The sequence below is a fragment of the Rhinatrema bivittatum genome, chromosome 5 (assembly GCF_901001135.1).
Source record: "Rhinatrema bivittatum chromosome 5, aRhiBiv1.1, whole genome shotgun sequence".
Taxonomy (NCBI): domain Eukaryota; kingdom Metazoa; phylum Chordata; class Amphibia; order Gymnophiona; family Rhinatrematidae; genus Rhinatrema; species Rhinatrema bivittatum.
The window spans coordinates 239704076-239726448 of NC_042619.1; the positions used below are offsets into that span (position 1 = coordinate 239704076).

General features: G+C 47.1%; 1 protein-coding gene across 2 annotated transcripts in view; it reads right to left on the reverse strand.

Moving 5' to 3' along the window:
* The window catches only part of IFNAR2 (interferon alpha and beta receptor subunit 2), a 42835-nt gene that overhangs the window by 11238 nt on the left and 9224 nt on the right, over positions 1-22373 (reverse strand). For both annotated transcript variants that reach the window (XM_029603567.1, XM_029603568.1), the window contains exons 4-7: positions 21998-22173; positions 20596-20777; positions 8722-8890; positions 4576-4709 (exon numbers count right to left, since the gene is read on the reverse strand). In XM_029603567.1, the coding sequence (XP_029459427.1) occupies positions 4576-4709; positions 8722-8890; positions 20596-20777; positions 21998-22173 (661 nt within the window). The remainder of the gene's footprint in view (positions 1-4575; positions 4710-8721; positions 8891-20595; positions 20778-21997; positions 22174-22373) is intronic.

The following is a 22373-nucleotide window of genomic DNA, read 5'->3' on the forward strand; positions in this document are numbered from 1 at the left end:
AGGAGAAGGGACTTCAGAGAGGTGGTAGCCACGCTTCGTGGCCATAATGTTAAATATCGATGGTTATTTCCCATTGGACTGAGCTTCACTGTTTCTGGAGTAACTTCCAGGATTTCTTCACCAGAGGAAGCAGGAGATATCCTGCAAGCGGCAAGTATGACTCTTCCTACTATCAGGTCCTACGCCCCCGCTGGAACTGAGAAGCTCGGTCAACCTCATGGCGAAACACCAAGATGGCAACGCGTTGAAAAGGGAGGCAAACGGCTGCGGCGCCACTCAAGCGGATCCATGCATCTGAAAGACTGTCTGGGTTGATTGCTGATGGTGTCTACCTTTGTGGATTTTCAAACACTCCAAGGATGAACATTCGACTTACTCGAAGATATGACTCTGGTGCTGCATACTGATGTTCAGGTTCAGGGTTTACATTTTCTATATATTTAATTTTTCTGTTTTTGAAGGACTGAGCCGGGGGAGGGGTGGATTGGGAGGGGTGGATTGGGGGGGTTGGGTATGACGATGTACGCACTCCTCCATCTAGAAGCCCACTGGGTTTGGTGGTGGGCCTCATTCTGGTTGGTTATGGGGTGGAGTTGGCACCGGGAAAATTGCAAACACTGGCTACATAAGTCATATTAGATTTTTATGTTGTGGGTGCTGGTGGGGCTTCTTCTCTCAAAACCTGAGTTATGTATGGGGCTCCATTTTTACTCAATCTTTACCACCACCTAATGATGGCCGAGATACGCATTATGGGGTAGATTTTCAGACTGCGCGAATAGGCGTACTTTTGCTGGCGCATCAGGCGCAAGCAAAAGTACGCGGGATTTTAGTAGATACGCGCGGAGCCGCGCGTATCCGCTAAAATACGGGATCGGTGCGCGCAAGGCTATGGATTCTGTATAGCCGGCGCGCGCCAAGCCGCACAGCCTACCTCCGTTCCCTCCGAGGCCGCTCCGAAATCGGAGCGGCCTCGGAGGGAACTTTCTTTTGCTCTCCCCTCACCTTCCCCTCCCTTCCCCTACCTAAACCACCCGCCCGGCCCTGTCTAAACCCCATCCTTACCTTTGTCGGGGGATTTACGCCTCCCAGAGGGAGGCGTAAATCCCCGCGCGCCAGCGGGCCACTGGCGCGCAGGGACGCAACCTGGGGGCGGGTCCGGAGGGCGCGGCCACGCCCCCGGCCGTAGCCATGCCCCCGGGCCCGCCCCCGACACGCTCCGAAAACGCCGCGCGGTTCGGGCCCGCCCCCCTCAGAAAACCCCGGGACTTACGCGAGTCCCGGGGCTCTGCGCGCGCCGGTGAGCCTATGTAAAATAGGCTCACCGACGCGCAGGGCCCTGCTCGCCTAAATCCGCCCGGATTTGGGCGGATTTAGGCGAGCAGGGCTCTTAAAATCCGCCCCCAAGTCTGTAAATACAAAGGTGCTTAACTCGCCCTATAAAAGAAAGTCTCTTTTTCAAGAGGCGAGGAGGGGACGGGTGAATGTTATATTTTGCCAAGAGAAAACGGACCAAGTCAGGCTGCTATAGAGCCCTACACAGAAACTACACGTCAGCAGAAAGTCTCACCTGAATCACATGTGCTGACCCTCACCTAACAAAGAATAGAGACCAAAACGCATAACTAGAAGCATGCAGACAAAAACTGAATTGGAAACCACAAGAAGCCAGAGTCTCTGTATGCAATGTAACAAAGGAAAAAAAGAAACATCACCCCTCTTTATAAAACAAATCAAGAAATATAAAATCAGTAGCAGTAAAACCATACTAACAAAAAGAACAGATTTCAAAACAGCTGATGAATGGAATATCCAATAATTAAAAACATGTACAAAACTTCTAGATACCAATAAAATATTTCAAAATAGCAGACACAAAGTAATGAAAAATAATAAGAATACAAACAATTTTTTGCTCTGCATACCTGGGAACGTTTGATATCCAGGTGCCCTGAGATTGTTTTGAATTAGCAGGAGGAGGGATGGTTTGCTTGCAACTTTCTCCTCTCTCTCACACTGGCTCTCAATCGCTCACATATACACGTACTTTTTCTCTCACTTACATAGGCTCTTTATTACACATTTACACACATACTGTCAATCTTTTCAGGCTAACACACACAGGCTTTCAATCACACACATACATGCTGTCTTTTTCTCTCACACACACAGACTCTCATTCACATGCTTACAAACATGCTCTCTCTCTTTCTCTCACTTTCACACATGCTCTATCTTTCTCACATGCTCACATGCTCCCTCACCTAAACCAGCTCTCAATCACACACATATTCTCTTTCACATGTACAGGCTCTCAATCATTCACATACATGCTCTTTCACTCACACACACACAGGATCTCAAACACACATGCTTGCTCATTCACTCACTCTCCCCCCCTCCCCCAAACTAGCGGCAGCAGCAGCCTCCTCCACTTCTAACCCTAAAGGCAGCAGCAACCTACTTCATTTTCAGCCCTCACAGAGAAAGGAGTCCCATCGGCCGCGGGGGTTGACGACATTCTTTGTTTTTCTCCAAGCCGCACAGCTATTCCTTAGGCTGCGCCTCTCTTCTTTTCTTCGGGTTGACGCTGCCTGCATTAGCAAAGTCTCTTCGTCCCGCGCCTGCACCCGTTGTTCACCACTTCCCTCTTCCGGGCCGCGGGGGGGGGCACAGGAAGAAGAGAGCATACCAGTGCCGCTGACCCCTGCTGCGTTCCGCCCGGGCTATCAGCATTTTAAGCCCAGGTGGAGGACCTATTTTGCTTGGGAGGGGGAGCAGCTGGGTCAGCGGGGGAACGGGAAGTGTGGCGACACACCTGCGGGTGCTGGCAACACACTGGTGTGTTGCCAGCACACCGGTTGAGAACCACTGCCCTAGGTCACTCCAGAAACAAGATGGCGACCGGGATTACCCACACCATCCCAGGAGAGACGCCAGGGAGATCGGCGTGTAGAAGGCAGAGGCGGCCATCTTCAAGAGAAGTGGGACTGAAAGCAAAAAGAGCAGCAAAGTTCGCAGCTGTCTGCGACTGACGGGCATAACATACTGCTTACCAGCTATGGATTACTATGCATATAATCAGGTTTTACATTATTTCGCTACAGCCCTTATAAGGTTGGAACTAAGTAAGGGCTAGCCTTTGTTGAAAGCCTGTGCTCCCAGACATCCCATGTGGCAAAACTCATTAGAAGAATACTTTTGATTTTATTAGGGGGTCATACCAGAGTAAAGCATCGTTCCAGTGAGCATGGGAATGGGATTGGGAGGGGGGATCTAGAGGATAGTGAATGGGATCAGATTTTCACTGCTGTTAGCAAGAGTTCAGTGTCCACCACCATAAAAGAAAATGGGTACAAGATATTATACCGTTGGTATCTTACACCGGAAAAAATCTGTAAAATGCACGGTGGATCAGACGGCACTTGCTGGAAAAAGTGCGGACAAAATGGGACTTTTCTGCACATGTGGTGGGAATGTCCGAAGGTGTCAAAAGATGTGGGAGGATGTCAGAGACTTTATTTACCAGGTGGCAGGAGTAAATGTACCTGCAGATCCCAAAGTATATTTACTACGCACCCCATTTGAGGCAGGCTCTACTTATATGTCACGTTGGCTACAACATGTTTTTCCTGCTGCCACATGTGAAATTGCTTTATGGTGGCGCAAGGCTGAAGGTGCCATCCTTAAACCAATTTCTGTCCCGGTTGAAAACAGTCTTCTATATGGGGAAATTAACAGCTATTAGATGTGATCAACTTCATATTTTTGAGAAAGTATGGCAGCCTTACCTACCCTGGAAAGGGAGGGGACACTCACACATCGGGTACTAGAGGTATGTAACGGCCTTATCCCACTGCTCAACGACGCTCTCTGATCTTGGTTATTTGAGACTTGGACTCTGGGGAGGAGGGGTCTATACACATTCAATTTGAGTCCCCACTCTGATGCGTTTTGATACCACACAACTCTTAGAAGTTTCATTGTGTCCAACTTTAATATTGGAGTTTGCAGTTTACTGGGGGGGGGGGGGGGGGGGGAGAGAAGAGAAACAGGGGGAAACTATTTGTCTGCCAATAGGAAGTTGACTAAAAGAAACGAAAAAATGGATAGCATCCTCTTTTTGAACCCATGCTATTTTATTGCAGTTGATCTCAGCAACATTCCTTGACATTGTCAGAATGCACCGCATGTTATTATGTTATTACGCATTTTGATTTCCTTGATAATTCTTGGTTTATAAGGTGTAAGACAGATCTACCTGGAAAATATGTATTATGTTAATATTGTTTATTATGTCATGTTGTATTATCAATAAACTTCAAATTTAAAAAAAAAAAAAAGCCAGTTGGAAGAAAATAGTTTTTTTTTTAATGACCTTTTTCTGAATGTGAATGTACTCGCTTGCTCTTAATTCATCTGGGAGAGCATTGCCTAACAGGAACGTGCAAGGCTGCCGACTCACAAGCCAAGGAGCCTAGGGAAGCGCGAGGCTACAACTCCTGCTAGCTCTTTGAAGTTTTACGGCATTTTCTGAAGAATCTGTTTTTGTTTTAAAGTAGAGAGACTGCTTACCAAGGATCTTGGCATAGGGATCCACTTCAGACAAATAAAGCCTCCTTTATACAATACAGCCAGCAGCAGCAAAAGGAAAGATGTTAAGAAAATCCCGCTTATCACCGCTGGGATGTAATTATTGTCTGCAACATCTAGCAAAGTAATAGAATACATATGCTTTAAGTCCAAGTAAAGTACATTTATGCATGCATCATTACCCTTGTACAAAATAGCAAGAACCCTCTGTTTGAAACAGCTTCTCCAATGCTAGACCAAAAAAAAAAGTTATTTGGTGAATTACACATCAGTCTATATGACATCAATACCGGGGAAAATATTAGAATCTAGCAACTATGGAAAAATGAAATCATTTAGGCTTCTATCTTGGGAATTACACCAAAAAGGTATGTTTGGGTATTTCTGCAGATGGTCTAGCTTATGCACCCAACAGCTGGCAGAGGTCCTTAGCATGAGCCATGTAGGCAGGAACAATTAGGCAGAATGTGTGGGGGCCAACTGGTCCTCATCTGCCGTCATCTTACTATGCTACTATGTCATGAGGCAGGAGCAGCACTGCTAGGCCTCACAGTTCCAAGAGATAAAATTAAGCAGTCCGTGGTGAAGGATTGCTAGATGCTGCGTCGGTAAGGTGAGGGCAGAGTAATGGTGGTAAGATCGGACGGTTGCTGGGGTGGGAAACAGAGGAGAGAGACAGCTACTAGCTGAGGTGGAAAAGAGCACTGGTGGGGGAAGAGGAAGCTGGAGAAAGGAAAAGGGTAGTGGTCACTGACGAACATCCTGGGAGAGGAGCGGCAAATGTTGCCAAGATTTTGTGGCAAATAAAGTTGTGCCCGTAGCAACTGCCGTGGAATCACAACAAACCGGGGACCCCGTTCATCTGGAAGGCGGTGGGTGTTTGTTATTGTCTGTTGTGATATGGCCAGGGACCTTCATATTACATTTTTTTTTTTTTTTAATTTTTCCTGGGAATTTCAATGTGACAACAAAAAGCAGTTAGGGGGAAAAATGACTTTTGTTATAATGCACGGGATTGTTTTTTTGTTGTCACATTGAAATTCCCAGAAAAAAAAATAAAATAAAAACTGAAAACGAAGATCCCTAGATATGGCCATTATGCACCAGATTCAATGAGTATGAACGCATATGTGAGATTCTTGCTAAAATGACTCCTCCCACAGGTTCCAGGGGGGGGTGATGCTGAAGGGATTATTATTATTTTATTTTGTTAATAATGGCTTAATCATTGAAGCATTTTATTTTGGGGGAACATATTGTTAATATATCTGCCATGAAACAGCTGGGATTGTGTACAAATGCAGACTGCTTTTCCATTTCCAGCCTAACAAAGTCCAAATGGTGGTGGGGGGGGGGGGGGGGGGGGAACAGATGTTCTGCTTTAGGATTGTGCAGAAGAGCTGTGTGTTTCTGTAACATCTTCCCCCAAAACGCAGAAAAGTAATATGACCGAACAGAACAATTAAAAAAAAATAAAAATCTGACTTTCCAAGGAACGTGACATAGTAAATGACGGCAGATAAAGACCAAAATGGTCTATCGGGCCTGCCCAGGGATACAGCTGTCACTCCGTGCAGGTTGCCTAGTGCTTTGTCACCATCTTCTGTCTCCAGGGATCCTCTGTGCTTATCCCACTGTCCTTTTTACAATTCTGTTACCATTTAAACTCCACCTACCCCGTCAAACGGGCATTCCACGCATCCTCCCCATGGAAAAAATACTTCTTGACATTGTTTCTGAGTCTATCCCCATGACTCCTCGTTTTACAATTTCTTTCCAATGAAAAAGGTTTGTATCTTGGGCATTAATGCCTTTCAGGTGTTTAAATGTCTGTATCATACCCCCCCCCCCCCCCCAATCTCTCCTCTCTTCCAGATGTACACGTTGAGATCATTCAGTCTCATCTTGCAGAGCTTTTAGTGCAGAGCCCTCACCACTTGGGTTGTCTCTCTCTGGATTGTCTCCAGGCTCTCTATACCCTTCCCGAGGCATAGTCGCCAGAATGGAAGACAGTATTCTAGGCTACATCGGCTAGTTAGAAGCTTTTAGTAACCAAATGTAAATTATGCAACAGCTTAATACAGTAATGCCCCCCGCCCAGGCTTTAAACAACTTGAACACCAATCTACAGGAAGCAAAAAGAGAGCAGAACATAACTCTCGGGATATCAATTGAACGCTGACAAATCTGAGCTACTGAACATCACTCTGGTGGAAGAACAGCTCAGAGAGATTAAAAAGAAGCTTCCCTTTAAGATAGTTCCTTCCACTCTGAAATACCTAGGGGTAAAAATTGGCCCTAAGTTGGCTGAGCTATTTAGGGTCAACTATGAAGAGGTTTGGAAAAAAGATATCATCCAACCTCCAAAGGTGGCAATGGAGCGATCTGTCATGGTTAGGCAGAATATCAACAATTAAGATGAATGTCCTACCCAGACTCAGCTGCCTCTTTCAAACTTTGCCTAGTGAAGTCCCAGCGGACTCGCTCACGATATGGAAGAGGAAATTACTCCGCTTTATTTGGAGGCACCATCCACCCAGGGTCAGTAGTAGGGTGTTCTATTTATCCAAAGGTAAGTGGGGGGGTTGGGCATTCTATGCCTTCTTTGGTATTATGTGGCATCACAGCTACGACCAATTCCTGACTGGCACGAAAGAGCATCAGAGAAACGATGGGTCCAGCTGGAGAATGATATTCTTCAAGGGATCCCTCCAGCATCTCTACTGTGGCTGCTCCCCAGAGCTAGGCCACTCACAAAACACACTTGTCACAACAGTAGCACTCACTTTGAAAATTTGGGATAGCTGGAAAAGTGAGCTTATAGGATCCAGAGATTACTGCTACAGGTCTCCTATCTTTTCTAACCTTGATTTCAGTCCAGGGAACTCAAGGACCATTGCATGCAGGTGGGGAAATAGAGAGGGCTCCAGGCTCGAACATTTTTGGCAGGGTGGGAAAATTAAGGATTTCTCGGCAATTATGGAGAACTTTGGGATTCCTGTTACTGACCACTATTTTTATCTACAGGCATATCATTTTATTTCACAACGCAAGATCAGGTCAGATTTAAGTGAGGGAAAAATCCCTATTTGAGGGGGGTCCTGCAATAAGGTTGAGATCGTCACAAGGGTAATCTCTAAAATATATAACCTCAAATAGGAATAAAAATATAACCCATCTCACATCTTTAACTGGGAGAGGGAGCTACAAATTACTTTAGGACCTAGAAGATGAGCGGCTTTGCTTCTCCACTGTTAAACGTAGCTCATTATCGGCATCAATTACTGAACATAGCTATAAAATGTTATACCGCTGGTATATCACTCCTCCCAAATTGCCTAAGGTCTACCCCACAATAGGAGACCAGTGCTGGAGAGGGTGAGGAGAAAGCAGTACATACCTCCATATGTGGTGGGCATGCCCTAAGATCACCATCTTCTGGGATACAATTGTGAAACTAATTCTGGATATGGTGGGTGAACAAACACCCAAAGACCCTTTCTTGTTTTTGTTAAATGTTTACCCTGGAGATTTGGAACCGTTAGATTTCTATATAATGCAGCAGATAATATTGGCAGCAAGGGCTGGAATTGCATCCCAATGGAAGCAGCAGGATGTGCATCCCTTTGCAAAAGATTATGCAGAGGCTAGCGAATGTTTATTATTTGAATAAATTTGACTGCCATCCGGAAAAAACAAGCAACCAAATTTGAAAAAAGATGGCAACGCTATAAATCATGGCAAGCACTGTTTTAAAGGCATTAGCTTTTTATATGACGACTATATCAGCTCCTCAGAAAGGGTGGATCTACTGGTATGGGTTAGAGAGGGAATAGATGGGGGTCTTTACCGGGAAAAAAGAAAAAAAAAAATGCGTCGTTGGAATTTACTTAACTGTTTTAAGAACAAGTTGGGACAATCGTATGACCAAACTGGTCTGGTAAGATACCAAAACAGGTGATATTTGGTACGTTATGTTTTATGCCTTCTATTTTGTATTATGTAATTTGCTGGTCCCATTTTCTTTCTGTATATTGTTAAAGCTGAAGTATTTCAGTCTATGACTGTTATCGCCAAAAACTATAAATAAAGAAAAAAAGAAAAGGAAAAGAAGAGCGCAGAACATACCTGGTTCGCTGAAAGGGCCCGTGACGGCACATTGCCAAAGAGAGGGTTTGGGAGGTTGCAGATTGATAGTTGCAGTGGCATTAACAGAAATGCAATAATTTGTCCTTGGAAGCAAACCACGGATGGTGTAATTCTTTTCAACTGTCTCATACTCATGTATTTCAGAAGACTGTGGAAATAAACAGCGATTATTATAGAATGTTCATACATGCAAACTAACTAATGCACTGCATACATTTTATAGTATATTTGTAAATATCTCTATATCTCTCTATACACACACACACACACACACGGATCTGCATCCCCGCTCACTTCATTTGCCAGCCCAGTCAGTGAGGTAGTTGTTTATATGGTATCAGTAGAAGGAATAGGGGGGGGTGGGGTATGCATCTGTACTCTTACCCCTTCGCACTCTCCTCTCCCCTCCTTCTGGGTGCGTGGGGGGAAGTTGTGTGGTCAGGGTGACAGTGGGGCAAGGGTGTGTAAGGCTGAAGGGACGCTTTCCCCCTTGCACACTCCACTTCATTCCCTTCTCTTTAAGCCAGTGATGGAGGGGGGGGGGGGGAAATAGTTTTTGTTTGTTTTTTTTTATAGAAAATAAGGTATTGGCTCAGGGCCAGGAGCAGCCTCCACCTTCCACTTCTTTCCAAGAGAAGGAAAGTAAGTTCAAAAAGATTCCAGGCTGCTGACCTGGCAGAAAATCACCGTTGGCTGTGTGTGTGTGTGTGTACACTGTGTTCCCCCATGGTACTCTCCACTTTCCTCTCTCCTTTGTAGCTGTCTCCTTCTGCCATATATGTGGGGGTGAGGGTAAAGGTGTAGATGTTATATGGGTGGAGACACTCTCTCTCACACTCAACTTTGTACCCTGCTCCTTACCTACAGCAGCTTGGAAAAGTACTCAACTCCTTAAAACGTCAGCAGATTTGTGTGCATTACAAAATGACACTTACACAGATTGCTCCAAACAGTGGGGTAGATTTTAAAAGAAGTGTGCATGGCCTACATGTGCGTGCGTTGCCCGGTGCATGCACATGTTATAAAATCCAGGGTTGGTGCACGCAAAGGGGGTGCACAATTGTGCGCCTTGCATGCTCCAAGCCACGCTGCTTTCCTCCGTTCCCTCTCCCTAACCTAACCTTCCCACCCCAACCCTACTCTAAACCCCCCCCCCCCCGACTCGTCTTACCTTTTGTGCCTACCGGCATGCTATCCTCCAACACAGCGGCAAATGCCGCTATGTCAGAGGCCTCTGGCCCCACCCTGCCACCCCGCCCCTTTTGTAAAGCCCCGGGACTTACATGCACCCCGGGGCTGGCAAACCAGTATGCTCGTAAAGCACATTTTCAAAGTCACAACTCATTATTTCTCTGCAGTTTTTTGCAAAATAAACTAAAAAATGCTGTTTGCATAAGTATTCAACCTCTTCAGACTAGTACTTGATAGAACCACCTTTTGCTGCAATACAGCTTTAAGTCTGTTGGGGTAAGTTTCTACCAGCTTTGCACACTGTTTGGGAGTGATTTTTGCCTATTTTTCAGGTTTCTTGGATGACACTTATGGACTGCAATTTTCAAATAGAAACTCGATTGGATTGAGATCTGGACTTTGACTTGGCCATTGTAGAATATTCAGCTTTGTGTTGTTCAACCACTCCTGTGTTGCTCGGAGCCTTTTTCCTCCACCGGAACTGGCACTATGGCACCCAGTTCCAGAAGCCTGCTCAGGGTCTGGTCTACTGCAGGCCTCTTTCGACTGCCGTAGGGAGAGATTAGGTGAAGGTCTGGTAGATCTCGAGCAAATTCTAATACGTAGCCTTTTTCTATTACTTCGAGGACCCACTGATCCATCGTGATCTTGGCCCATTCCTCGAGAAAGAGGGACAGTCGTCCACCTAAGTTTAGAACGGAGGAATGGGCCGGCCGCATTTCACTGGGAAGAGGACTTTGTGGCCGAGTGCTGCTGGTTACCATCCCGGAAGGGTCGATGACCACGAAAAGAATGAGACCAGGATTGTGCTCTGGAAGCATTGCCTCTCGGAAAGGAGCCCCGTGCTCTGCTGTTATATCGACGTTGACCTCTGAAGCGAGTGCGGGAAGGAAAGAAGGCCTTAGACTGCTTTGGGTGGTCCTCTGGCAGCTTATGAACCTTATCCTCCCCCAGAGATTTAATAAGCTGCTCTAAGTCCTCACCAAAAAGCAACTGACCCTTGAAAGGGAGAGTGCCCAACTGCGCTTTAGAAGAGGCATCCGCAGACCAATTTCTCAGCCAGAGGAGACGCCTGGCCGAGACCGTGGAGACCACGGCTCTGGCCTGGACCCGTAGAAGATCGCAAAGGGCATCGGCCCCATATGCAATCGCGCTTTCTAGCCGATCCGCCTGCTCCGCCTCTGCAGATGGGAGGTCTTGGGTGCTGAGTAACTGTTGAACCCACCTGAGGCTTGCCCGCTGCATGAGACTGCTGCAGATTGTCGCCCGAACTCCTAGGGACAAGACTTCAAAAATGCGCTTTAGATAAAATTCCAGTTTGCGGTCCTGGACATCCTTCAATGCTGTGGCTCCCACCGCCGGGATGGTGGTGTGCTTGGTAACCGCAGAGACGGAAGAATCCACCTTGGGTATCTTAAGCATATCCACGCAGTCCTCAGGAGAGGATAGAGCTTGTCCATAGCCTTACCCACTCGGAGTCCCGCCTCCGGGGACTCCCATTTCCGAAAGAGCATCAGCTTTGTGCATAGGATGGAAGGGGAACATACATGGAGGAGCCCTAAGTCCTGCCACGACCGGGTCCTCATTAGCAGGCATAGCGGCTGTAACCGTATCCTCAGGGGGCACCTCAATTCACAGTTCCTGCAATATGAAGGTAATGAGCGGTTCCAGTTCTTCCCTTTGGGATAAGCGAAGTACCCATGGATCGTCCCCCTCGAGGGGGGGGGGGGTTGGGAAGCAGTGGATCAGCATCCGGATCAGGGACTGACGGAGGCTGAGGGGGGTCCAGAGGCCGGGGGACCCCTGGGACCCCCCTTACCCTAATGCCTCTCCAGCGCTTGAGGAGGTTGCGGCGAAGAAACCCGCGGGTTCTCCTCTTCCTGTAGACTAACGAGATAAGATTTATGCATAAGGAGCACAAACTCTGTAGAAAAACGAGACATGGACTTCCCAGGGGGGGAGGGGGACAGGGTCAGACCCCCCCTCCGTGGGATGAGGGGGACTCAAATCCGGAGGGGAAACTAAAGAATCGGGCTCACCTTCCTCCTGCAGCCCCGATTCAGCATTAGAAAGTGCATCCAAAATGGTCACCGTTCCTGCGGTTTTCTGAGTCAGGCGCAAAGTCCTCACGAAACCCGCCCGCCGCCCCGCAGTGTTGGGTTCGTAACGTTTTCTTGTTTTATTTTCGGCACTACCTGTAGCTTTTTAACAAGACTGTAGGGGGACCCCTGCTGGCTGCAGGGATAGTGCCATGCTGGGCATGCCCAGTAGGGGCCAGTCAAAGTTCTGGAAACTTTGACAGAAGTGTTCCGTGATATGGGTGACATCACAGGATGGAGCCCAATGTGAGGACTAACATCCTGCTGTCCTGTGAGAACACCTGTTATAGGTAAGCAACATTTGCTTTTTTGATAAAATAAAATTAAAAACTGGAAACTGCTGCTTGCATAAGTGTTCAACCCCTGTGCTGTGAAAGCTCCAAGTGTACACAGGTGAAAGATATTGCCCTAACAATTGACTTCTACCTGTGAATCGCTAAAAAAAAAAAAAGTCAGCTTTTCTGGATAAAAGACCCCCTACTTCCAGTACCATTGGTCAGACAGTGAATCTGAAGGAAAGCTGTGAAAATGAAAACCAAAGAGTATTCTAAGGAAATTAACGATGACATTATAGACATGCACAAGATAGAAAATGGCTACAAAATAATATCCAAGTGCTTGGATATCCCAGTGAGCACTGTTGGAACAATTGTGAGGAAATAGAAGCTGCATCATACCATCCAGATACTGCCTGAAAAGGTCATCCTCAAAACTCAGTGTCAGAACAAGAAGGAGACTTGTGAGGGAAGCCACAGAGAGGCCAACAATTACTTTGAAGGAGTTACAGAGTTCAGTGGCAAAGACTGGAGGGGAGGTGCATCAGTCAACCGTATCAAGAGCTTTGCATATAACTGGCCTGCATGGGAAAGTGGCTAGAAAGAAGCCATTACTGAAGAAAAAAACAAATCAGAGCATGTCTGTAGTTTTGCCAGAAAGCATCAGAGTGACCCAGCTAAAATGTGGGACATGATCTTGTGATCAGATGAGACAAAAATGGAGCTTTTTGATCAAAATTCAAAATGCTATGTGTGGCGCAAACCTAACATCGCCCATTCTTCATCAAACACCATCCCAACAGTAAGGTGTGGGGGTGGCAGCATCATGTTGTGGGGATGTTTTTCCTCGACAGGGGACTGAGCATCTTGTTAAAATGGAAGGACGGATAGATGGTGCAGTATACAAGGGAGTTACTGCAAGACAGTCTGCTAAAAAACTGAAACCTGGGAGAAAGTTCACCTTTCAGCAGGACACTGATCCCAATCACAAGGCCAAAGCAACACAGGAGTGGTTCCCTGTACGTACCCGGATCAGTCCAGACCATGGGTTGAGCCTCCTGTCCAGCAGATGGAGACAGACCAAAACTGAAAGGGTATCCTATATCAGGACAGAGCCTGCCTGCAGCCCTTCAGTATTCGTCTGTCTCCAGCAGATGCAGGCAGCTGAACCTACGGTTCCCCTTCTTATTCTTACCTTCTTTTCTCTATCAGGATCAAGCAAGTATTAGTTCTTGGTTATATTATTAAAAAAAATAAAAATAAAAAATAACACCACTTTGAAAGATTTCTCTTTCTGTGTCTGGGAGACAGTTCTGTCTCCTCGCTCTGCTGGGGGCCATGGGGGGCTTGTCCCTTGAAATCTTCAGCCTAGGCTCCCCATTCCCGGTGACCTTCTGGGATGATACTGGTGATCCAGTCGCTCTCCCTTGGCTAGCTGTCCACATTTAAAAAGTGTCATTTCTAGGGCCTTGGAAAGCCTCTGCACTTGCTGTGCTTTAAAAAAAAAAAGGTAGAGAAGGATTTTTTTAAACTCAGCCCTATTTAGTTACTGTTTTATAAACTGTGGACAGCTCCGGCAGCGTGCAGCATTCAGTCTCTGCCTCCGCTGACCGGCTGGCTCAGCACAGCTATGCTCAGCCGTTTTTCCCTTCGCATCAATTTTTTTTTTCTTTAGCTGATGCTGCGTTTAAATGTGTGTACCGCCTGCGGGGAGCCTGCCACGCGGCTCTCCTGCAGCGGGCTCTGCTCCGGGTGCCTGCCGGATGGGGAGGGCCCATCCTCGGCACCCGTGACTACTACGACCCGGAGACGATCTGCAGGAACACCTGTTATAGGTAAGCAACATTTGCTTTCTCACAGGACAAGCAGGATGGTAGTCCTCACATATGGGTGAGTACCGAGCTGAGGATGTCCGAGTTTGCACCAAATGTACTCAGGTGTGCAAGGCACTAGGCCTGGGATGAGATTTGGCTGAGGGCATCCTGAACCCCACTGGGCAGGCGGAAGGGTGTTGGTACTTCACGTTGGAAATAGGTTGCGCAAGACAGAATGGCCGAAGATGGAATCTTGTCTTCCGGCTTTGTCTAAGCAATAATGGGCTGTAAAGGTATGGACAGAACTCCAGGTGGCAGCCCTGCAAATGTCAGGAAGCGGCACCGAGCGTAGGTGTGCCACTGAAGTCGCCATGGCCCTCACAGAGTGTGCTTTAACACGGTCTTGAAGTGGAATGCCCACTTGCTGATAGCAAAAGGATATGCAGTCCGCCAACCAGGAGGAGAGAGTCTGTTTACTTACAGGCTCTCCCAATTTGATAGGATGGAAAGAGACAAACAATTGAGTGCTTTTCCTGTGGGCAGCTGTATGGTCTAGGTAGAACGCTAGAGCCTGTTTGCAGTGAAGGGTATGCAGAGCCTGCTCTCCTGGATTGGAATGGGGCCTGGGAAAAAAGGTAGGTAATATAATGGATTGATTGAGATGAAAATCCGAAACTACCTTAGGTAAGAATTTAGGGTGAGTGCGGAGTACTGCCCGGTCCTGCAGAAGTTGAATGTAAGGCGGATAGGTAACTAGAGCCTGTAATTCACTAACTCTGCGAGCAGAAGTGATTGCCAAAAGGAAAATCACTTTCCATGTGAGATATCGAAGGTCACAGGATTGAAGAGGCTCGAATGGTGGTTTCATGAGCCGACCCAAAACTAGGTTGAGGTCCCAAGAAGGGGCCAGAGGACGCAGAGGAGGCTTGAGGTGAAGCAAGCCTTTCAAAAAACATGTTACAAGGGGTTGTACTGATATGGGAACATCCCCGACACCTTTATGGAAGGCGGCTACCGCACTGACATGCATTCTGATGGAGGAAGTGTTTAGACCTGACTCTGACAAGTGTCAGAGATAGTCCAGAAACTTCGTGATTGGACAGGTAAAGGGGTCAAGGGATTGAGAAGAGCACCATGACATGAAGCTGGTCCATTTTCTGTGAAGCAATCAGGACACGGGAAACTGGTTCAGAAAGGTTAAGTGGCTGAAGGATTAACCTTTCAACATCCATGCCGTCAGGGACAAGGCTTGAAGATTGGGGTGGCATAGGCACCAGTCTCTTTGAGTGATTAGAAGTGGGTCCTTTCTCAAGGGAATGTGCCTGCGAATGGAGAGATCCTGAAGTATTGGAAACCACACTTGGCGCGGCCAGTGGGGTGCTATCAGGATCATAGTTCCCTTGTCCTAACGTAACTTCACGAGAGTTTGAGAGAGAAGTGGAAGTGGAGGGAATGTATATAGGAGACTGGTTGCCCATGATAGGGAGAACGCGTCTCTTGGCTGATAGTGTTGGCTGCGAGTGAGCGAGCAGAAGTTGTCTACTTTGCGATTTTGAGGTGACACAAAGAGGTCTATTTGAGGATAACTCCATTTTTGGAAGATCGAGTTCGCTACTGAGGGGTTGAGAGACCACTCGTGTTGTTGAAAGGTGCGACTCAACTTGTCTGCAACACATTGTCCACTCCTGGCAAGTAGGTGGCCCTGAGGTACATCAAGTGGGAGAGGGCTTCCGCCCATATCTGCGCAGCTTCCTGACACAGAAGGTAGGAGCCCGTCTCTCCCTGTTTGTTGATGTACCACGTGGCCACCTGGTTGTCCATCTGGATCAGGATGACTTGACTGGAGGGGCGATCCTGAAATACCCTGAGAGCATATCTGATTGCTCGCAGTTCCAGGAAATTTATTTGGTGTTTGACTTCCTCTGGAGACCAAGATCCTTGTGTCTACAGATCGGCCACGTGGGCTCCCCAGCCGAGGTTGAAAGCATCAGTGGTGAGAGTTATTTGAGGGTCTGGAGCCTGGAAGGGCAAGCCTTGGAGGAGATTGACCTGATTTCTCCAGCAGGTGAGAGACTGACGGAGTGAGTTGGTTACGTAGACAATGGTCGACAGGGGCTGAATGGATTGAGTCCATTGTGACCTTAGAATCCACTGCATGACTCTCATGGCCAAGCGGGCCATTAGGGTGACCTGAACTGAGGACGCCATGTGTCCCAGGAGGATGAGAAAGAAGTGTGCAGTTGTGGAGTGCAAGACACACGAGAGTTAGAGCTCGTTGTCGAGGTAGAAAAGTCTTTGCCTGCAAGGTGTCCAAGTCTGCCCCAATGAACAATAAGGTTTGAGATGGAACTAAGTAGGATTTGTCATAGTTGACGAGAAATCAGAATGAAATTAGAGTGTGTAAAGTAAGATGTAGGGACGACAGAGCAGCTTGCTGAGTGGGAGCCCTGATTAACCAATCGTCTATATAGGGGTAGACGTGAACACCTTGAGTCCTGAGGAAGGCTGCAACTACGACAAGGCATTTTGTGAAGACTCGTGGTGCAGATGCGAGGCCAAATGGAAGCACTCGGTACTGATAGTACTTGGGGCCTACTAGAAACCTCAGGTATTTGCGGTGAGATGGAATTATTGCAATATGAGTGTATGCATCCTGGAGGTCTAGAGAGCAGAGCCAGTCTCCTCTTTGTGGAAGAGGAAGAAGAGAGCCCAGGGTTACCATTTTGAACTTCTCTCGCTGGAGGTATTTGAGGGCACGTAGATCCAGAATTGGACGAACGCCTCCCAATTTTTGGGGGATTAGAAAGTACTGGGAATAGAACCCTAGGCCATGCTGAGAGTAGGGTACTAGTTCTATTACCTTGGACTGGAGGAGGAGGGAGACCTCCTGTTCCAGAAGGATGGAGTGATCGGATGTTCTCCACGTCAGTAGAGGTGGGGAGTCCAGTGGAATGGAGAGAAAGTTCAGACGATAACCTTGAGCAATTATCGCTAGGATCCACTGGTCTGAGGTGATTGAGTGCCACTACTTGTTGAATTGCACAATCGACCTCCCCACTGGTATGTGGGGCAATGGAAGTTGGCTGCTGCTCTCTATGCAGGAGTCAAAAACCGGAAGCAGGGCCTGGCTCAGGAGCAGTTTGTGGTTTTTGTTTTCGTGTCTGATGAGACTGGTCTTGTAGAACGGGTTCTAGTTGGTGGCAGGTAGGACTTCTTTGGGCGGAAGAATGACTTCTTAGAGTCCTTCCGAAAGGGCTGCTTTGAAGAGTATTTATTTATTTATTTAAAATCTTTTCTATACCGTCATTCAGTATGTTACCGTCATAACGGTTTACATAGAGGCACATATAGTAAATTGTACATGTTTCTGTTCCTAATATTAGGGTGGTGCCTTATAAGTTCGGTAACAAAGTTTCATAAAAAGGCTATATGTTCAGTGTTGTTTAATATGTCCTGTGACTACAATAAAATACTTATTTAAACATTTCAATTAAGGGTGTAGTAAACGAACCATGACGTACATACATATATTGTGCTAGTGCTGTATAAAGATTATATGTGTACAGCTTTCAGCGTTTCTCTCATTCTCGCTCTCCTTGTGAAAAGGCTTCTCTAAAGAGCCATGTTTTTAAGCTCTTTTTGAAAGCCTTGAAGTCTCTCTGTAATCTTACCTCTGTGGGCATGGTGTTCCATAGAATCGGCCCAGCCAATGATAGTGCTCTTTCTCTGACTTGGTTTGTTTTGCAGTTTTTACTGAGGGTATAGTTAGGAGGGCTTTGTTGGCAGATCTGAGATTCCTGTGTGTTCCTGTGAGTACTCAGAAGGCATCAGAGAGAGCTGTCTTAGGGTCTCATGATGGTCCTTGAGTTCCGCCACTGTTCGTTGAATCTGCTCGCCAAACAGATAATCTGTCTTGTACTTCAGGGCGAAGGTCAGAAGACTTGAGCCAGGCCTATCTTCCTGCCAAGATAGCAGCTGCAGACATCCTGGTAGCAGTGTCAAAAATATCGTAAGAAGATCTGATCTCATGCTTCCCTGCCTCAAAACCCTTGTTTACTAGGGTTTGGAGTTGCTCTTGAAATTGCTGAGGCAGGGAATCTGTTAAGTCTTGTATCTGCTTAAATAAGACCCTATTATATTGTGTCATGTAGAGCTGATAAGAGGCAATTCTAGAGATGAGCATTGATCTCTGGAAGACACGGCGACCAATGGCATCTAGAAATTTCTGTTCCTTGCCTGGGGGAAAGGAAGTGTGAGGTTTTGATCTCCTTGCTCTTTTCTGGGCAGATTTGAGAACCACAGATTGGTGATCCAATTGAGGTTTGCGAAAGCCTGGAACTGAGAACGAGATAGGTGGTGTCAGCTTTCCTGTGAACTGGAGCAACAGAGCCAGGATGTTCCCATTCTTTTTGAGGAGATCCAGAAGAACCTGGTGGATAGGGATGGAGATTATTTCCTTGGGAGCATCCAGGAATTGTAACAGCTCCATCATTTGATGCCTGGCATCTTGTTCAGTCTGCAATTGGAAGGGAACCAATTCAGACATCTCCTTCACAAAATTTATAAAGGAAAGGTCCTCTGGAGGAGAACGTTTTCTGCTTTCAGTAGGTGAAGGCAAATCATCGGTGTCTGGTGAAGAATCATCAGTCCAGGTGTCGTAGGGATCAGCACCTGCTCCTCTAGGGACTAGAGGAGGATGGGGCGGTAGGATCCCTGAAGGTCCTGGTCGAGGCTCTGAAGGACTCGAAGGAATAACTGGAAGCACCGATGAGGGCATCGAAGGCACCTTGTGCAGGCATCGAGGGCATCGATGATTGGCTCGGTGGTGCCGATGGACGTGTCGGCACCAATGGGTGGATTGGTGGCACCGATGGACGTATCGGCATCGACGGCTGAGGCATTGGCAGAACTCCCGATGGAGGGATGCGAAACGGTGTTTCTCCTCCTGATGACAAAGCAAGCGGGGAGGGCACCGGAGCCATCGGTGACCCAGGGTCCATCGGTGGAAAAGCGGCCATAAGCGCTTCCATCCACAAGAGCAGCGGTACCAACGCTGCTGGAATTGGGTCAGTGGTCGGTTCCGCAATCGATACCGGTGTTGGAAGAACCTGGAGTCGATGCATCGCCTTGCCGATGGCCTCCTGAACCATCCAGTCCAGTTCTTCTTGGAGACCTGGAGCAAGCAGCCCCGGCTCTGAAACAGAAGAAGGCAGAGGCATAGCCGGAGGGACCACCGTTAAAGGCGGAGTCGCGGCTCCCGATACCCTGTCGGGTGAGGATTGCCTCGGTGACCCGGTCGCTGGAAAGGTCGGTGCCTTTTCTGGATGGGGTTTCTTCGACAGCGGCTCGGACGATGGCGAGGTCGATGATTTCGCTCCCTCGATGGTCTGAGACTTTCGATGCCGGTGGTGATGTTTATCTCTACGATCCCCTCGGTCCTGAGGGGGAGTAGAGGATGTCAAAGGCCGAAAGTCGTCGAAGCCGGACGGTTGATGCTGGCGCGAAGTTGACGGTGCTGGTTCTGACGACGTCGATGCAATAGATGGCGTCGGGGTTTGAGCACGGAAGAGAAGTTCCATCTTCTCCATTCTAGCCTTGCGACCTTTTGGTGTCATAAGGGCACATTTGGTGCAGGTCAGGACATCGTGCTCACATCTGAGACACATTACACAGACTTTGTGAGGGTCTGTGATGGACATGGTGCGATTACAGTCGGACACCGGCGGAACCTCGACGCCATGGCCATGAAAAAATTGAGCCGCTGTATGGTCGATGGCAAATAGGCCGTGAGGGCCAAACTCGACGGTAATCGACGGAAAACTGGTAAAAAACTTACCGGAGTACCGCAGCTTGAAAAAGTTGAAGGAGGGACCCCTGTGGGGTAAATTAAATTTTAGTAATTCTGTGAGGAAAATTCCTGTCAGGAATCTCTGCAGAGCTCCTTAACCGTGGAAAAAAGAAGACTGAAGGGGGACCCCTGCTGGCTGCAGGGTTAGTGCCATGCTGAGCATGCCCAGTAGGGGCCAATCAAAGTTCTGGAAACTTTGACAGAGGTGTTCCTTGATTGGGCTCCATCCTGTGATGTCAGCCATATGTGAGGACTACCATCCTGCTTGTCCTGTGAGAATGCAGAGAACTAATGAATTCTGACTTTGAAAATTTGCTTTAAGCGCATACTGGCTTGCAACAAACCTACTGTCTGGAACAATCTGTGAGTCATTTGTAACCCACACAAATCTGCTCACTTTTTAGGGGGTCAAATACTTTTGTAAGCCGTGGTATGTGCGCTTGTGGAGGTGGGGGAAGAGAGTGTTGGGGCTGTGTGTATACGAATGGGGACATTTCTTCCCCCTCCTCACCCGTGTGTATATGGAGGAGAGGGAGGTTGTTTGTGCGCGTGCGTGCGCTGAGTTGTGTGTTGCATTTAATAGCTGTTCTCAGGCTTCGATTATAACATTCAAATGAATTACTTACCTTATTTATATTGCTTGCTTTTACTAATGCAATGTTGTAGTAAAGCTCAGGATACACATCAGGGACCATGGAAAGAAACGTCAGTTTATTGCTTGACTTGAGGTGGCAGACTGGAGGTTGGATTGTGACAATAAAGCAGCCGTTACAGGCAGAGATGTGGACTGTGGGTGGGCCCAGCGTTGCTGTATTAAAAAAAAAAAAAGCACACAAGCTAAAATTACTCTGTGCAATTTCTTTACAGATTAAAAGTCAATATATATATCAAGTTGGAGATTATCCACTGATTGGATGTACTGACTGCATAAATAGTAGCCTAGGTCAATATATATTTAAAATTAACTTCCTTTTTCTTACTAGCATTAAGCAATTATATGATATTAAACACAAGTGACATGAGGCACCAGCAAGCGAGTCCTCATAATGTACAGAAATAATATTGAAAAACCCAAATTTCTAACCACAGCATGTCTAGGGAGCTGTCTTAGGAGGGTGGCTTCCTCCTTCTCGCCTCTTCAGTTTGGCCTGGTAGCAGAGGGCAGTACCAGGGTCTGGCTGTTCGTATTGCTCCCATTGCAGAAGCAGCCTCTGCTCAGCCCAGGACCAACAGCAAGTGCCAAATTTTAGGTGCTCAGGCACCCCATATTTTTTCCCTCTCTGAATACAGCAGTTATGTACTATGTAAATCAGCACAATCTATGAGAAGCCGGACTGGTCAGAATACAGACAACATTAGATACTTCTAACTAGGTCTTCTCCTCAACTTACTGTTTAATGCTTTCTTGCTTCCTTTTTTTCTTTTGTCACGTTCTTTAAATCTCTTGCGTTTTGTTGAAGTCATTCAGTAATTTCAAATGTCTCCCTTTTGTTTCTTCTTCTCTTCTATCCCCTCTTTGCTCTTTATCCAACTTTCTTTAACTCCTTAGTCACCTTCTCTCTTCGAATGGACATACTGACATCCTGCATCATTTAATGCATGCCGATGGGGGCAACAGCTTAAAGCAGAAACAGCTTCTTAAGCTGTGACTATCTGTAGGATGCTGCGGAGCCTGAGTACACACAGAGACAAGGCTTGGGGCCAGAAGGTTCCTGGTTTGATCCCTGAGCACATCTTCCATGCCCCGGGGTCGGTTGGGGCTGAAGATGTGGGAGATGCCCCATTCACAGCTCCCAGTAGGAGGGAGTCTTGCTCATCGCTCAAGGATGACATCTAGTGGTCGGACTAAGGAGCCCTGGACAAATGGCCCCCAGCCCATATTAAATAAGGGGGAAAAAAATCCCACAGTAGGTTGCAAATGAAGGTTCAGGCTGCAGATCCCAACCCTGGTTCAGACTCGGCTGCAGGACATTGTAACTGTAGTTTTTTGTTTGTTTTTTTTCAACCCAGCAAAGAGACAATACTTACTTTTCATATCTGGAATGAACCCAGAGCCATTTTCCCTCCAGAGCATTGTTCCATTTTCTGAGAAGGCCTCTACTTGTGCTACATATTGTTCACTGTGATCCGAAAAGTCATCCGTCAGGTCACAGCTCAGGCGGGTGGTGTTCAAGCACTCTTCTGAAGGCTTCTCTTTCAAAATGCTTTTTATCAAACAGAAATGCAAATCAGTGTAACATTAATGCTCCTCTCTATGCTTTAAGAGGGTCATTTTCAAACAGCATGGACTTTAGCCAGAATTTTCAAAAGAGCATTTGGTGCCCATAAAATTTACTTTAAAAAATGTGCGGGTATGCGTGGAACCGGTGCTGACATCCATGCACCAGCTCGGGAAGAAGTGTAA